This window comes from Littorina saxatilis, linkage group LG1 (assembly GCF_037325665.1).
Source record: "Littorina saxatilis isolate snail1 linkage group LG1, US_GU_Lsax_2.0, whole genome shotgun sequence".
NCBI classification, from domain to species: Eukaryota; Metazoa; Mollusca; class Gastropoda; order Littorinimorpha; family Littorinidae; genus Littorina; species Littorina saxatilis.
Window position 1 is genome coordinate 82,544,718 of NC_090245.1, and position 19,078 is coordinate 82,563,795.

At 41.0% G+C, this 19,078-nt stretch overlaps 1 protein-coding gene across 2 annotated transcripts in view; it reads right to left on the reverse strand.

Annotated features, from left to right (window-relative positions):
• Positions 1 to 705: 705 nt before the first annotated feature.
• LOC138981652 (uncharacterized) overlaps positions 706 to 19,078 on the reverse strand; it is a 43,392-nt gene continuing 25,019 nt past the window's right edge. The window contains exon 2 of one of the 2 annotated variants that reach the window (XM_070354655.1): positions 706 to 1,213. In XM_070354655.1, coding sequence (XP_070210756.1) covers positions 808 to 1,213 — 406 coding nt within the window. In that variant the 3' untranslated portion in view covers positions 706 to 807. Of the gene's footprint in view, positions 1,214 to 12,934; positions 15,275 to 19,078 lie in introns of those variants that run through there. The other variant, XM_070354651.1, reaches the window with a different exon arrangement.

A 19,078-nucleotide genomic window follows, 5' to 3' on the forward strand; every position in this document is an offset into this window, starting at 1 on the left:
ACGGATTGTTTCGTTATCATAAAAAAAATCTGTCCAGTTTAGGGTTAGGTAAGGCAAATTTGTTAGCATGTAGGACATAAAAATTCCTGTTGTTGTGTTGACGAAGTGCACAATGGTTTACTGAATGAAAGTACGTTTGAATTTTTTTTTTTAAAACAAGCATCGAATCAAGACATCAAGCGATCATAATGATTTCCGCGTGTTTCTAACATTTCTATGAGTTATTTGTTTTACTTGTAAAAAATTAAAATAAAATTTAAAAAATGTTATGTAAATTGATGTAAATTTGAGACACGCCTTTTATGTTTTCAAAGTAAATTCAATTTTTTTTTTGATATTTTGTTGTCTACTTTGCATTGCACTGGTCCTTGACCTTTATTCTCTTTGATAGTGTCAATGTTTAAGTGTAAGTTGACCTTTCTTGTAATTGGCCACTGCTGACCCGAGCACCTGCACACACGCACGCACACACACACACACACACCCACACACTGAATCATACACACACACACACACACCCACACACACACACACACACACACACACACACACACACTCGCGCGCGCGCGCGCGCGCGCGCACACACACACACACACACACACACACACACACAACCAATGACTGATTCGAAGAAAGCACAGGCGTACGAGCGCAACAGAGAGTAGTATCAGAAAATGAAGTAAAACAACAAAAGGAGATGTTGAAATATATTTTATCAGGCTGCCAGCGTTGCCTAGTTGACGTCACGGGAGAACCTGACGCATAGGAGGAACCTGACGTAGAGGAGGACCCTGACGTCATAGACCTCTAGCCGTTGCACACGGCGCAGCAGTACTTGTTGGTGTTGTGGCTGTGAGCGCAACACGTGCACCCGTTTACGGTGCGCTTGGCAACCGAGGCAACCTCTTCTTCCCCTTCCGAGTCTCCCCCCAGCAGCAAGTCCTCCGCGTCGTCGCTCCTCTTCATGGCGTGTACAGGGACGATGGCGGACTTGGAAGCCGAGCACCCCGGGCAGCTGTCAGGATCGTTGGTGAGGATGCAGAGGCTGCACTGACTGCTGGTGCCGGAGAAGACTCGCTTGGCGGTGAAGTTGTAGCTGTTACCGTAGCCCAGGTAGTCTGCGGAGGAGGGTTGGGAGCCAGTGCAGGTAGTCAGCATGGCTAGCAGGGTGACCAGCCACATGGTACAGGCCGACAGCTTCTGGCTCACACCTCTGCAACAGAGAGCAATGGTGGGTCGGGTTAGTGTTTGGGCTAGTTGTACGTGTGTTGTGTTGTGATGTGTTGTGTTGAGTTATTGTGTGTGGGTGTGTATGTGTGTGTGTGTGTGTGAGTGTATGTGTGTTCGGTAGTCACTGAGTGTGCGCGCGTGCGTGCGTTTGTTTGTCTGTGTCTTTGTGTGTGTAACTTTGTGCGTGTCTGTGTGTTCCGGTGACATGGTAAATTATATATATATTTCAGGGTCTAGGTTCAGCAGAAACCTCTACCGAACATCGGCTGTAAATTGAATAAGCTTTCTAAAAAACATCATCTCTAACCCAACCCCGTCGGGTTGACCCTCGACTATAGCTGGGCGATGCACTCACTACTCAGTAAGCATTCACTCAACACCTTGCTCAAAGATTCATGCACCACATTTTTTATGCTCGAGACCAACATTATCCCGCGAAACAGCAACCGGAAACAGGAAGATATGAAATAACAGCTAGCAGACGCCGAAGTTGAGTCAACACATTTTTGTAGTGTTATGCAACACAATCGATAGAGACACACTTAAGGGGAGAGCACCATTCTCTGCCAAGACCGACTTTTTCGGCTTTTTGTTCACTTTCCACGTCTGATGCATTTCCGGTCGGACAACACCGGAAATGAAGAGCACGTGCCCAGCATCCGAAGAGCGGTACCTTGAAAGAGGTAATGGCCGCCACCTTTTCCTGTTTCTGCATGTACCGTAAAGTACCTTGTAAGCGCCCACCCCCCCTGTGCACCAATTCCGACCCAAAGTATGGGGTGGGCGCTTACTAGGTACTACACCCTATGCACGAGCAGTTTTCAGAAAGAAATGTGATCTTTGATCACTTCGTAATCATATCTTCTTTCTTTTTATATTTAGTCAAGTTTTGACTAAATATTTTAACGTAGAGGGGGGAATCGAGACGAGGGTCGTGGTGTATGTGTGTGTGTGTGTGTGTGTGTGTGTCTGTCTGTCTGTGTGTGTGTGTAGAGCGATTCAGACCAAACTACTGGACCGATCTTTATGAAATTTGACATGAGAGTTCCTGGGTATGAAATCCCCGAACGTTTTTTTCATTTTTTTGATAAATGTCTTTGATGACGTCATATCCGGCTTTTCGTGAAAGTTGAGGCGGCACTGTCACGCCCTCATTTTTCAACCAAATTGGTTGAAATTTTGGTCAAGTAATCTTCGACGAAGCCCGGGGTTCGGTATTGCATTTCAGCTTGGTGGCTTAAAAATTAATTAATGACTTTGGTCATTAAAAATCGGAAAATTGTAAAAAAAAATAAAAATGTATAAAACGATCCAAATTTACGTTTATCTTATTCTCCATCATTTGCTGATTCCAAAAACATATAAATATGTTATATTCGGATTAAAAACAAGCTCTGAAAATTAAATATATAAAAATTATTATCAAAATTAAATTGTCCAAATCAATTTAAAAACACTTTCATCTTATTCCTTGTCGGTTCCTGATTCCAGAAACATATAGATATGATATGTTTGGATTAAAAACACGCTCAGAAAGTTAAAACAAAGAGAGGTACAGAAAAGCGTGATCCTTCTTAGCGCAACTATTTGTGGCGATCGCTCACGTGGTTGACGGACAGAAATAGCAACTACTACCCCGCTCTTCTTGTCAATTTCACTGCCTTTGCCATGAGCGGTGGCCTGACGATGCTACAAGTAAAATGGCATTGCGTTCAGTTTCATTCTGTGAGTTCGACAGCTACTTGACTAAATATTGTATTTTCGCCTTACGCGACTTGTTTCATCTTCCATTGTTTTTGACTCACATGCGAAGCAAAAGTGAGTCTATGTACTCACCCGAGTCGTCCGTCCGTCCGGACGTCCGGACGTCCGTCCGTCCGTCCGTCCGGAAAACTTTAACGTTGGATATTTCTTAGACACTATTCAGTCTATCAGTACCAAATTTGGCAAGATGGTGTATGATGACAAGGCCCCAAAAAACATACATAGCATCTTGACCTTGCTTCAAGGTCAAGGTCGCAGGGGCCATAAATGTTGTCTAAAAAACAGCTATTTTTCACATTTTTCCTATTTTCTCTGAAGTTTTTGAGATTGAATACCTCACCTATATATGATATATAGGGCAAAGTAAGCCCCATCTTTTGATACCAGTTTGGTTTACCTTGCTTCAAGGTCAAGGTCACAGGAGCTCTTCAAAGTTGGATTGTATACATATTTTGAAATGACCTTGACCCTGAACTATGGAAGATAACTGTTTCAAACTTAAAAATTATGTGGGGCACATGTTATGCTTTCATCATGAGACACATTTGGTCACATATGATCAAGGTCAAGGTCACTTTGACCCTTATGAAATGTGACCAAAATAAGGTAGTGAACCACTAAAAGTGACCATATCTCATGGTAGAAAGAGCCAATAAGCACCATTGTACTTCCTATGTCTTGAATTAACAGCTTTGTGTTGCATGACCTTGGATGACCTTGACTTTGGGTCAAGGTCACATGTATTTTGGTAGGAAAAATGTGTAAAGCAGTTCTTAGTGTATGATGTCATTGCTAGGTTTAGTTATTTGACCTTGACCCTGAAGGTCAAGGTCATGTAAAGGTCAAGGTCAAGCATGTGAGTCGTATGGGCTTTGCCCTTCTTGTTTTTTGTTCATATTGTCATTAGAAGAGCTTGGGGAGACACATGTCGTCGCATCCTTTTCTTGTCTGCAGAGGTGCTGACCCTGTGTCTCTGTTTCCCTTGAACAAGGGGTACGTCTTCTGGATATGGGCAGCAGTCTATTTTACTTGGCCAAAGACTGTTTTCGGCAGAAAGAAAGAGAGAGCACTGTATTCCATTACAGATACTGTCTGCTCCAGGCTGGCTCCAGTTAAAAATAACTGGCAAGAACCACTCCCCTCCCGCCTATTTACCCTTTCCTCCCCCATTTCCCTCCTACCCCTCCCATCCACAGTGGCGCCTGAAATACGGGCAGACCACTCTTTCTTTGTCTATAGCAGCTAGCCTGGCCCGCTCTGTTAGCTGTGTTGATAAGGATATGTATGCGGCGAGCAGCGCTCTAGAGAGATAGCAAAGAGGGTAAAAACTGAGAAAGTTTTCTTCACTGTTCAGAGTAAGTGGCCCTCCCTGCCTTTCGGAACTGGTGTTTTCAGTGTTTTTTGCCGGGCATCTCTCAATAGTTATATATATTGCAATGCATGCCACAATTTACAAGACAGAAGAAAGGATAAATGAGAGAATTAGAAAAAGTGTGTGCTCCCCCCCCCCCCCCCCCAAGTATATAATTATGCTACTCTTTGCACTCTGAAAAACATGTGCATGCTGCATTTAAAGCCATATGTACTCGATGACTATACACGCTAATTGCTTTACCAACAGCTGGAGACATGCTAAATTAAGTTCCCTGCAAAATATTGTGGTCTAGGACCCCTTCAATGTTGAGATATGTTAATTTTCATTTTGATCTGGATCGTCCTATTTATAGATTTGCCAACAGAGGTAGCGTAGACGCAAGGGAAATAACTCCGCGTCTTTGTTTACATCCAAAGTTTTTGAGACTCTAAAACAAGCTGTAATGCGTGTATATGGTCCGCGCATGGCGACATATCGTCATTACATGGTCTTATGGTGCGTTTGACATCGATTATGGGCAAACTACACTCTGTAAACACGGGAGCGCGTACATATGCCTTAAAAGAAACACCCTGAAAAACATGTGCATGCTGCATTTAAAGAAACAGGAAACCCAACATCTCAAAGCACGGCACAGTATATAAGACGGCAGAAGACAACACAGTAAACAAAACATCCTAAATGTGCCACAATAAAAGAACACTAATTAATGAAAGAAAAAGACCAAGTTAATCCCCAAGTACACACACACACACACACACACACACACACACACACACACACACACATACACACATACACACACACATACACACACACACACTATGTACATTTTGTACATATATATGTATATATACAACACTTTACAAAATATATAAAAACAGCAGAGTATATACAGTCGTATTTACATACATATTATAGGCATGCATTTCGTGGTGCGCATGTAAAATTTGTTTTGCGTTTATATAATTATATAATTCAAAATAATGTAAATAATGTCAGTAACATAATATAAACAAACAAGTCGCGAAAGGCGAAATTACTACATTTAGTCAAGCTGTGGAACTCACAGAATAAAACTAAACGCACTGCATTTTTTTCACAATGACCGTAGTCCGCCGCTCGTGCCAAACGCAGTGAAACTGACGAGACTGTTTAGCGCGGTAGTGGTTTCGCTGTGCTGCATAGCACGCTTTTCTGTACCTCTCTTCGTTTGAACTTTCTGAGCGTGTTTTTAATCCAAACATATCATATCTATATGTTTTTGGAATCAGGAACCGACAAGGAATAAAATGAAATCGGAAATTTGATTTTGATCATAATTTTTATATTTTTAATTTTCAGAGCTTGTTTTTAATCCGAATATAACATATTTATATGTTTTTGGAATCAGAAAATAATGACTAATAAGATAAACGTAGATTTGGATCGTTTTATAAAAAAACTTAATTACAATTTTCTGATTTTTAATGACCAAAGTCATGAATTCATTTTTAAGCCACCAAGCTGAAATGCAATACCAATGTCCGGCCTTCGTCGAAGATTGCTTGGGGAAAATTTCAATCAATTTTATTGAAAAATGAGGGTGTGACAGTGCCGCCTCAACTTTTACAAAAAGCCGGATATGACGTCATCAAAGACATTCATCAAACAAATGAAAAAAACGTCCGGGGATATTATACACAGGAACTCTCATGTCAAATTTCAAAAAGATCGGTACAGTAGTTTACTCTCAATCGCTCTACACACACACACACACACACACGCACACACACACACACACACACACACACACACACACACACACACACACACACGCACAGACACACACCAGACACACATACACCACGACCCTCGTCTCGATCCCCCCTCTATGTTAAAACATTTAGTCAAAACTTGACTAAATGTAAAAAGCAGTCTGGTTACATCACGTTTAAAAAAAACCCATGTAAACACAGATTGTTAGTACACATACACATGTATTTTTGCAAAGTTCAAAAGCATCAAACAAACCAATTTAAATTTGTTTACGTCAAGTTGAAACAAAGTGAATACATACTGCAAATGTTCACGAAGAATAGTTCGTCACAGAGCGTCCTGTTTTAGAAATTGTATGAGTAAACTAACAACACCAAAAGACATTATAAGATGTTTGATGGGTTGTTGACAGACCAGCTTTTTTGTCGGTCCGAGGGGGAGCATATCGTCTTTTGTTTCATATTTATTGACCAAGGCCGAAGGCCGCGGTCAATAAATATGAAACAAAAGTCGATATGCCCCCCGAGGACCGACAAAAAAGCTGGTCTGGCAATAAACCATCAAACATCGTTTTTGTCATCATTTTGGTGGTTCAACATTAAGTGAAAAATCAACACAGGGAGCCATGGTTTGAAACGCGAGTTCTGTTATTATAATGCCTGTTCGGGGCCCCAGCACGTTGTTCAAAGCTGGCGTGCGAAAGCAACTTACTGTGTGTGATTTGAGTTTATAATGTTGAGACAAGTATGTCAGGTTTGAGGATGCGAAGTTCTGTAGTTTCCGACTACAGAGTGGTGTGTGAAAGCAACAGCAAGCGCCTTTGAGACGATAGTGCCCACATGTTGCATTCGAGCGATGGGATTGTCGTATTTCAAACGAGGTGATTTGCTTGCACAGTCAGCGTTGACCATCTCACAACAGATCTGTTATGTGGATTATCGTGCGACGTTCGAGTCGGGGGCAAGGAATCGCAGGAAGCAAAGATGAGTCTTTTTCCATTGTCACCTTTCTTTCCGGTTGTTGGTGCATATAATATTGTGCGGACAAAATGATGCGACGGCGAGTGTTTTTTGCCTCCAAGATTTTGTGGTGTGGGTATTGTTTTGCTCGTTTCATACCCACACCAAAACCTGAAACACACCCCACCCCACCCTCCCCCTCCCTCACAATGAGTCCATGAACACAAACACTGACACACACAAATTAATGATCAAGTTACCCCCCCCCCCCCCCCCAACCCTTCACTTGCACACCTGCAACGCAGACGATCATATTATTGATTAAATATTCATATAGGTCAGTGTTGGGTTTTTTGTTCTTGTTTGTGTTATTGCAGAATCGGTTTTCTCTTATTGCTACACGTGTCTCTTCATTACATTTCACCATCGCCCTACCACCCTGCCCCTCTCGGTATTCCACCCCTCGGTTTTCAGTGGTAAATATTAGTAATCGAATATTGAAGCTACGTTGAGTCAAAGGTCACAGAAGATTTGCATCGTGCAGCACTGCACGAATTGGGTCAAAGGACACAAACGATTTGCGTCGTGCCGCGAAGGAAAGATAATCGCGATCTTGTTTCTCATTGCCTCTCTGTTTTTCATTAGACTTGTCATTCTGCTTGCTCGGCTTTGTCAGATGTCTTCATTTCTTGTTGCTATGTTCTTTGCTTTTTTATTATTATTTTTTTATTTGCGCGTAGTTTATCGATACAACGTCTTGTGCACGGGTCAAAATGTGTGTGTCAGGGGTCAATTGGTTTGACTTAAACTTACGTTCGTGTTTCTCCAAACAGAGATACACGCACTCCATGACTTTGTGAGAAGATAAAACATATCGATAGGTTTCATTTGTTTGCGATAAAGCATAAATGTATGACCTTTGATGAGGTAGTTTTGTTTTTTGGTTACATTTGCCAGTTTGCCAGTTCGTATTTGGAACTTGGCGAAGCAGTGTCGTCTGTTTAGGTCTGGGGAAACGCCAATGAAAAGAGCCGAAAAATCCTCGAGCGTTTCTATTGGGTTTGCTTTTGATTATCCATGTAATAGGGCTTCCTGCAACTATGGTAACTGGGGATTTATTCCCCGGGGAACATGAGATTTATTTCCCAGGTGCTTGTGAATGAAAACTCGTGAAAATGATGACAAATATGTATAGATCCGGACGATAATCTGACTTTAATATTTCTTGCATTGTTCGCTACAGCTGTTACATGTTCTTACTTACCTCAGTAAGCTTCTGGATCAGACAAGAAGAAAGGCAAAAGTTCAACCAAGGGGTAGCAGTTTGTTTTGTTAATTGTTTAACACGTAGTCAATATTTCATGCTAACACACACACACACACGCACACACACACACACACACACACACACACACACACACACACACACACACACACACACACACACACACACACATACGTGTCTGAGGGGGGATATCTGGACATTTGCCGCAAAGAAAAATGTGTTGTATCTGGACTTGTTTATTTCTAAAAGCTACATAAACGGAATGCGAGTGTAAACATGTGTTAGACTTTAAGAATACTTTTTGAGAGAAAAAAAAATAAAAACACTCATTATTGAAAGTTACACACCCAAAAATAGAGATTCTGAAACACGTGTTATACCTTGTAATTATCTGGACATCCGCCACCTAAAAGTGAGTGATAGCCGGACATATGACCGGAAAGCTGTAAATAGTATCAACTTGATCAAAATAGCGTTACATATGCGTGGTACCACAAAAAAGCTACCAGTAATCCCAAATAACTTTTTTTTGACAGTGACAAACCAAGGGGAACTTTAACGTATTTTTTCGAGATAAATGTCTTGGCAGCTGATAGTTGGTAGAATTTATTGGATGTCGTTATTCAAATGCAAACCGTCAGAAACAGAAAGCTCAGAAAGGAATTACGTTGTATTGTTTTCCTGCTTTGCCTGGCTCAGGTCGGGAAATTCAGGACCGAAATGACCCAAGGTGCAACTCATTCCTTTTGATGAGTTTCAAGTTTCTTAAAAGTTTTCGCAGCTGTTGGTAGACTTTATTGGATGTCGTTATTCAAATGCGATCCGTCAGAGACAGAGAGCTTAGAAAGGAATTACGTAATTGGTAGACTTTATTGGATGTCATTATTCAAATGCAATCCGTCAGAGAGAGAGATAGTCAGTCGGCTAAGGACCGTTTTGATTACTTTTAGGCGTCACGTTAGCAAGCACATTTGTTCTGATAGATTTTAACACCACAACACTAAATCTAAAGTCGTGGGGCAATATTCCAAACCACCGGTGAGAAAAACGTTGGTTTGTGTGTATGTTTGTCTTCTTTGGCGTTACTATTCTCGTTTAAAGGGTTGGGTTCATAAAACGGACATAAAACTTAAACCACTTGACAGAAATTCTATAACTGTAAATCATTCGAAAGGGAAGGCATTTATGTACATGTTTGTGCCACTTAAAATGACGTCATTATCTGTTTGAGCCTGTAGTTTTGACGTAATTCAGTAGGCTAAAAAAAATCAATTGAGGCAAGTAATCGGCTTTGGTTTTCAGTGTAAAACATTTGAACAGTTCCAAAAAATGAAACATGCACATGTTAAATTCAAAAGAATAAGTAAGGCAAATTAAAAAGAGCATCTTAATATCATTTGCAGGTTTAAACTTTTTGATTGAGTAGTTTCAACGCAGTATATTCCGCTATACTGATAGCGCGCTGACGCCAGGTGTAAACAAAGCGTTGTCGCCAACTTCACGGAAAGTGTCCCACATTCAAAACAAAATGTGTCTCTTTGAGACCACGTACAGCTTAAATTCATAATTGTGGGGATGAGTAAGGTTTATATTTAGTACATGGTTGTTTTTCAACGAGAAATATACACGTTAACGAACATACGAACCGATTTGCCGTAGATCTGTCCTCACTCAAGCATGTTCGACCAGTTTCATCCCATCTTACACGCCTATTTGTCAATAAATAGCCTGACAAGCCAAACTATTATGTTCATTGATGTGTCCTGCGTTGATATGTGAAATATCAACATTCAAAACGGTCTGTATTGTGCAAACATTCAACTATATATGAAGCAGTCAATAGTGTGTGGTAGCGCACCGCCGCAACGTCTGAATCGCAAAAAAATTGACTCCGCGCGTTGGAAACCATACAGCATCAACACATCCTAGCCAACAATCGCTTGGCGGTACGGCAGCGTACGCTCGGTATAGCCTTGAATATACGGGGTGGTTCAAGGTAGAATCTGTTGGCAAACGTTATATTCCAAAACAATGGAAAGATTGGATTGTAGACAACCCAGCACATATAGTTATTAAGTAAACCCAAGTGAATTAAGTTATATTTAAAGAGAAAACGGAATGATAGCATTGAAAAATCTCATGCAATCGATTTTTGGAAAAGAAAACTAGATTTTGTTTTTGTCGAACAGACGTGGTTGTTGCCACGACAGGTGACTAAAGAAGTGCGCCTGCGTGTGTTGCAATGGAAATTTTGTCACAATTTATATCCCACCAATATTTTAATACATAAAATGAAAGAAAGTCAAACAAAAAATTGTAACGAGTGCCCACATATTTTGGATGTTATGGAACACTTTTTCTATGAGTGTCCCCGAATTAGAAGGTTTTGGACTTCTATTGAAAAAATGTTGAACAGTCTGACAGGTCGGGCTTTCTTATTGTCTATTACAGTTGTATTATTCGGAATCGAAGAATGTCAGGAATCAGCGTTAATTAACCATGTTTTATTGATAGCAAAATGTGCATTAGCAAAGTTAAGACAAGTCGCGTAAGGCAAAAATACAATATTTAGTCAAGTAGCTGTCGAACTCACAGAATGAAACTGAACGCAACGCAACGCAGCAAGACCGTATACTCGTAGCATCGTCACTCCACCGCCCGTGGCAAAGGCAGTGCCCGTGGAATTGACAAGAAGAGCGGGGTATTCGTTGCGCTGAGAAGGATAGCACGCTTTTCTGTACCTCTCTTCGTTTTAACTTTCTGAGCGTGTTTTTAATCCAAACATATCATATCTATATATTTTTGGAATCAGGAACCGACAAGGAATAAGATGAAAGTGTTTTTAAATTGATTTCGAAAAAAACAATTTGATAATAATTTTTATATATTTAATTTTCAGAGCTTGTTTTTAATCCGAATATAACATGTTTATATGTTTTTGGAATCAGCAAATGATGGAGAATAAGATAAACGTAAATTTGGATCGTTTTATAAATTTTTATTTTTTTTTACAATTTTCCGATTTTTAATGACCAAAGTCATTAATTAATTTTTAAGCCACCAAGCTGAAATGCAATACCGAAGTCCGGGCTTCGTCGAAGATTACTTGACCAAAATTTCAACCAATTTGGTTGAAAAATGAGGGCGTGACAGTGCCGCCTCAACTTTCACGAAAAGCCGGATATGACGTCATCAAAGACATTTATCAAAAAAATGAAAAAAACGTTCGGGGATTTCATACCCAGGAACTCTCATGTCAAATTTCATAAAGATCGGTCCAGTAGTTTAGTCTGAATCGCTCTACACACACACACACACGCACACACGCACGCACACACGCACATACACCACGACCCTCGTTTCGATTCCCCCTCGATGTTAAAATATTTAGTCAAAACTTGACTAAATATAAAAACTAAATCGCATATTCCATTGGAAATTGTATTTCAACAAGAACTTGCGCTACGAAAGGTTTATCCCAAACGTCCTTGGTTAGATTTTTGTTGAATTAAAAAGTAATTTAATGGAAATGAAACCTGCAATGTAAAAGAAAACAAAATTAAAATTTCATTGAAGAAAAAAACAAGTCGCGTAACGCGAAATTACTACATTTAGTCAAGCTGTGGAACTCACATAATGAAACTGAACGCACTGCATTTTTTCACAATGACCGTAGTCCGCAGCTTGTGCATAACGGAGTGAAACTGACGAGCCTGTTCAGCGCGGTAGTGGTTTCGCTGTGCTGCATAGCACGCTTTTCTGTACCTCTCATCGTTTGAACTTTCTGAGCGTGTTTTTAATCCAAACATATCATATCTATATGTTTTTGGAATCAGAAATCGACAAGGAATCAGATGAAATTGTTTTTAAATCGATTTCGGAAACTTAATTTTGATCATAACTTTTATATTTTTAATTTTCAGAGCTTGTTTTTAATCCATATATAACATATTTATATGTTTTTGGAATCAAGAAATGATGTAGAATAAGATGAACGTAAATTTGGATCGTTTTATATAAAAACAAATATTAAAATTTTCAGATTTTTAATGACCAAAGTCATTAATTAACTTTTAAGCCACCAAGCTGAAATGCAATACCGAAGTCCGGCCTTCGTCGAAGATTGCTTTACAAAAGTTTCAATCCATTTGATTTATAAATGAGGGTGTGACAGTGCCGCCTCAACTTTTACAAAAAGCCGGATATGACGTCATCAAAAGTATTTATCCAAAAAAATAAAAATTAATCCGGGGATATCATTCCCAGGAAATCTCATGTCAAATTTCATAAAGATCGGGCCAGTAGTTTGGTCTTAATCGCTCTACACACACACACGCACAGACACAGATACACACACACACACACACTGAATCACACACACACACACACACACACACATACACACACACACACACATACACATACACACACACACACACACACACACACACACACACACACACACACACACACAAACACACAACCAATGATTCGAAGAAAGCACAGGCGTACGAGCGCAACAGAGAGTAGTATCAGAAAATGAAGTAAAACAACAAAAGGAGATGTTGAAATATATTTTATCAATGAAAACAAGCAGGTTTTGCAACCAAAACATTTTACTTCACTGGCGCTTTTCACAATAGATATGATAGCATGATGATCCCCATCCTCGAATTAAGATTCGCATGTCACCAGTTTCCAAAGCCGCGCCTCTGATGGGCTCTATGCATAACACAGTTCATCCAAAATAGGGTTTTTGTTGAACACTCACACTCCTCTGTCACAACAAGAAGAAAGGCCCCTGGATTTGGGGGGAAAATTACTGTCACACACACACACACACACACACAAACACACACACACACACACACACACACACACACACACACACACAGACACACACACACACACAGACACACACACACACACACACAGACACAAACACACACACACACACACACACACAAACCGACATACTGATCTCTTGGATTTAAAATCAATGTTCTTTTGTTTATTGAGCACTTACGTCTTTTGTAACAACGAGCAGAAAAGACCCCCGAATGTGGGTGAAAAACTATCGACACAAAACTACCGGCTTACTGAAATCGTAGTGCTATACTTGAGCAAGTAATATATTTTGTGGTGGGTTGTTGGTTTTGTAGGTGTTTCCCGGCTTCTAGCATTGTCCAAACGTAAACATTCTGCGACCGAGGCTAAAACCACTCTAAGAACAAGCAATTACGGACAACCTCTTATTTGTTCTCGTTTTCTTTTCTTCTTCTTTGTCTTCTTCTTCCTTTTTCTCCTCTTTCTTCTTCTCCTTCTTCTTCAGCGGTCGCAATTTCGGCGTAAATGGAAATGTGACAATTTGTTGTTGCTTTTCTATGCCACTTTGGCAGCCACATTTCGCCTCAATGGATATTTTCATAACTTCCCAAACTCGAAGAACACCATCGCTCGTAACCAACACACAGAAATGATGCGCAGAAATGAGTCCTATCCACCGGTCTCGCGACCAAACAACCAGCCAAGTTGAGCGAGCTATGCAGGGTCTCTGTGACCCGAAAAGTCCATTCATTCTCACGATCCCTGGTGCCCATAGACTCAGCATAAGATGCCGTAAATAACTATGGCTCAACATACAATACAATGTAATGCAATTCAATTTGAACATATGATATTTGCTAAAATATGGTAGTGCAAGCTATAAGGGGGAGTATATTTGACTAAAAGAAAAAGGTGCCATATGAATACATTTCATGTGTGCAGCGACAACAAAATATTTTTAATATAAGTGCGTTTTAATCAAATGCGGTGCAATACGTAACACTAAAACGTCGATGGGGAGGGGTGGGTGGGTGAAGGGAGTCGAGCATATATTACAGCTTCAGTCTCGCGTGGTAGCGAAATTATCCTGAAAATACGCACAACACTTGATTAGTTACAGTGGTAATTGTTTGATCAAAAAGAACACTAACACACACACAAAATTCAACACGCAAACATCATTCATTTCCCAAAGCAGAGCGAGTATACAAACATACCCACTCACACCAGCGCGGCAAAATGTGCCATGAGGAAAATGCCGGGGAAGCAATTATAATGGCAAATGCATCAAACTCTAGTCTGAACCATTATTTCCCTGCTTCCATGGGGGAAAAAATCTCCAGGACACAAATGGCATCCAAGTCTTAATTCGAGTTTGAAAAATAACACAGGTTTTTACCTACGTGCAAAGTGTTTTTATCCAAGTCCAAACAGTCAAATGCATTATCACAGGATCAATACTGCCAGGATCGGTAGTTTTTTCTGTTAGTATTACCGCGAAACAAAGGACTGGTGTAAATAGGCTGCCAGCGTTGCCTAGTTGACGTCACGGGAGAACCTGACGCATAGGAGGAACCTGACGTAGAGGAGGACCCTGACGTCATAGACCTCTGGCCGCTGCGCTTGGTGGAGGCTCGGCACAGGTTGCAGCAGTACTGGTTGGTGTTCTTGCTGTGAGCGCAACACGTGCAGCCCACGGTTCCATACCCGTAGGCGCGCTTGGCAACCGAGGCAACCTCTTCTTCCCCTTCCGAGTCTCCCCCCAGCAGCAAGTCCTCCGCGTCGTCGCTCCTCTTCATGGCGTGTACAGGGATGATGGCGGACTTGGAAGCCCAGCACCTCAGGCAGCTGTCAGGATCGTAGGTGAGGATGCAGAGGCTGCACTGACTGCTGGTGTCGGAGAAGACTCGCTTGGCGCGGAAGTTGTAGCTGTTACCATAGCCCAGGTAGTCGCTGGGGAAGATAGAGTCGAGGAGCGCCTCTGCGGAGGAGGGTTGGGGGCCAGTGCAGGTTGTCAGCATGGCTAGCAGGGTGACCAGCCACATGGTACAGGCCGACAGCTTCTGGTTCACACCTCTGCAACAGAGAGCAATGGTGGGTCGGGTTAGTGTTTGGGCTAGTTGTACATGTATTGTGTTGTGTTGTGTTGTGTGTGTTGAGTTATTGTGTGTGTGTGTGTGTGTGTGTGTATGTGTGTGTTTGTGTGTGTGCGCGCGTGTATACATGTGTATGTATGTATGTGTGGGTGTGTGTGTGTGTATGTGTGTTCAGTAGTCAGTGTGCGTGCGTGCGTGCGTGCGTTTGTTTGTCTGTGTCTTTGTGTGTGTAACTTTGTGCGTGTCTGTGTGTTCCCGGCGGTGACATGGTAAATTATATATATTTCAGGGTCTAGGTTCAGCAGAAACCTCCACCGAACATCGGCTGTAAATTGAATAAGCTTTCTAAAAAACATCATCTCTAACCCAACCCCGTCGGGTTGACCCTCGACTATTATGGAAAGCCATTTGGCTCATAACCATTACACGTGTAAAAAAATGATTAGTATACGTGTAATAAATAATTAATACACGTGCAATTAATGTCATACACGTGTACGAAATTATTAAATACACGCGTAATAAACATTTCTTACACGTGCATGAAATATTTATTACACGTGTATTTAATCATTTCTTACACATGTATGAAATATTTATTACACGTGTATTTAATCATTATGCTATTCCATAGCATAAATAAATACACGTGTATTAATCATTTATTACACGTGTATTTATGATTTATTGCACGTGTAATGGTTATGAGCCAAACGGCTTTCCATAGACTATAGCTGGGCGATGCACTACTCAGTAAGCATTCACTCAACACCATGCTCAAAGAGTCATGCACCACATTTTTTATGCTCGAGACCAACATTATCCCGCGAAACAGCAACCGGAAACAGGAAGATATGAAATAACAGCTAGCAGACGCCGAAGTTGAGTCAACACATTTCTGTAGTGTTATGCAAGACAATCGATAGAGACACACTTAAGGGGAGAGCACCATTCTCTGCCAAGACCGACTTTTTCGGCTTTTTGTTCACTTTCCACGTCTGATGGATTTCCGGTCGGACAACACCGGAAATGAAGAGCACGTGCCCAGCATCCGAAGAGCGGTACCTTGAAAGAGGTAATGGCCGCCACCTTTTCCTGTTTCTGCATGTAAGTGGTGACGTGTGACTGATATTGTGGTGCGTTTGACAGTGTTGTAAAAGAGGTCCTGGCACCAACGTTTTGCTGTTTCTGCATGCTTGTGATGGATAGCGTGGGTCTTCTGTTGGTGTCGCGTGAGAGGTTCTGAGTAGCTTTCTTGAGCTGTCTCTGATGGTCTTTGGGTGGTTTGGTATGTCTTTTGTCAGTGTGGTGACAGCAGTACCGTAAGAGAGGTTCTAGCAAGTTCCGTGTGCTATTTATGATGTGTGTGATTTGGTGGTCCTTTTATCAGTGTTACTGATGAAAGCGGTGAAGGTTTGAATAGGCCAAGGAGAAAATGTGGAATTAAAAATGGGTATGATACTTTACACACTCACGCATACTAGTTTCCTGTTTAATTCTACCAGAAAAATGTAAGTTTACTATGGCGTTTTTTTTTTGTCAGTGCTGTGATAGCGGCCGGTGCACGTTTGAATAGGCCAAGGAGAAAATGTGGAATGGAACATGGGAATGATACTTTACACACTCACGCATACTAGTTTCCTGTTTAGTCCTACTAGAACAAATTCGAGTTAACTATGGCGGGTCTTTTGTCAGTGTTGTGAAAGCGGTCCAGATTGGAATAAAAAATGGGGATGAGATGTTATGCACGTACGCAAACAGTCTTAGTGTTAAGGTCTACATGTAAAATCAAGTTTACTATGATGGTTCTTTGCTAAAGCTGTGAAAGGGTTCCAGTTTTGAAAAGGTCAACGGAAAATGGAAAATGAAAATGCACTCACGCATTCTGGCTTCCGGTGAATGTACAGTATATCGGTTAAATTTTTGTTTGGTGTCCCATATTAACTCTCTCCCCGTGAAAGGTCCCCCGGGAAGTTATGTCCCTTGATCACCAGAAAATGCTGACGGAATAAGTCGAATTTTGAAAGTAAAATTTTCACTTTTTACTACAAGTTTGCGTCATTAATAACCATGCTGCCACGGTTCTGTCTCTATGCAAAGTTTGATAACCTGCGCCAGTTTCCTTGATTTTTGCACACAACATTTGACCATTACTGGTCTTGGTCTACCTTCATGCGTAAGCTTGCGAGTGTGCTTTGATGTTAATATGATCAACAAAGTCAACAACACTCTAGGTACGTACTCCGGGATGCTAGTTCAGCCTTAGACACAGACAAAAACGCACAGATTCTTTTCCCAGGTGACCTGGTCCAAAAGGACATCGTTAATATAAATACACTTTATTATTAGGCGCAATATAAATACACTTTATTATTATTATTTATTATTAACAATGCAAATGAGGATAACAAGTAAATAAAGCAACCGCTCACCATCGGTCTTTCTCAAGAAACGTTCACAACATGAATTAAGACTTCGCGATCTTTGCATTGTCTATCCCCCAAATAACTACTTAGCTTTGAAGTCTATCGTAAAATACATCCACCAGTTTCTCTGTATCAACCAAGAGAAGTGAATTGGTTTCATCTGTCTACATATATAACACTTGAGAAAAAAAACCACCTCGGGGTACGAAAAAAGACCACTAAAAGCAAATTGTGTGGGAGTCATTTTTTTAAACAACATAAGAATTGCATCCAAAAACAACATAATAATAATTGTAATGAATCATGGCTAACCATGTCTTTCGGCTAAAACCCTTGGAAAGCAAAGCGTAGTGACGAAATTAAACTATAACAGATCGACGTCTAACACTATTACTTTTCGCTACCCCCTCCCCACATCCCCCTCCCCCTCCCCCTTCCCCCCTCCCCACCCCCCACCCCCCTCCCTTTCACCACTGAAAAACCGACACATGGCTATGGAGAGGGAGGAACACGGCAGCATAATGAAACGTTGAAAAAGAGGGAGGGAAACCGTCTTCTGCCGGAAAACAATTGGCAATTGAGATAACAAAGCTCTCACAAGGAAATTGAGAGTGAAAAAAACCTTACAGGCAACTGGAACACGTTCAACCGGAAGCTATCTTCAGTGGGCGTATCTGGGCTTTCATTTCTGGCGCTGTCAGATGCAGGCTCAAAAGCTGTGAATCCCGCTGCTAAAAAAATAATTGGATGAAGACAGGACATTACTCTAATGCACTGAAATAAAGGGAATTTAAACAGGAGTTAATAGTTTCCAGTGTTCACTGTTGCTGATAAAGGGAAGCGAAAATTGCGAATCGCACAAGAAAAACGAAAGCTGCACCATGTGTGTGTGTGTGTGTGTGTGTGTGTGTGTGTGTGTGTGTGTGTGTGTGTGTGTGTGTGTGTGTGTGTGAGAGAGAGAGAGAGAGAGAGAGAGAGAGAGAGAGAGAGAGAGAGAGCATTGCCATTCTAAATTCGATTTTCAGGGGTGTCAGTGAGTTCCGTTCCACTATATAGACACAACCTCACTTTCTAACTCTAAAATCGATTAAGATATAAACACAAAGATTTTAACCGAAATGTATTTGCCTAGTCTCTTTTGACGAGAAGTATATTTCTCATCTTCATCGTGTTCAGAACTGCAACAAGTTATCCCCACAGTATAAACAGAGGTATTGAAGAACACGGTCGTTAATTCTGACCCTCTATTTCATCTGCAGTTGTAGAAATGAGTTAATTCCAGTTGCTTCCGTTTGTACCACCTATTGTATTCTATGCTGTCTTGATATGCGCTTCATGATAAAAACATTGCTCTGCAT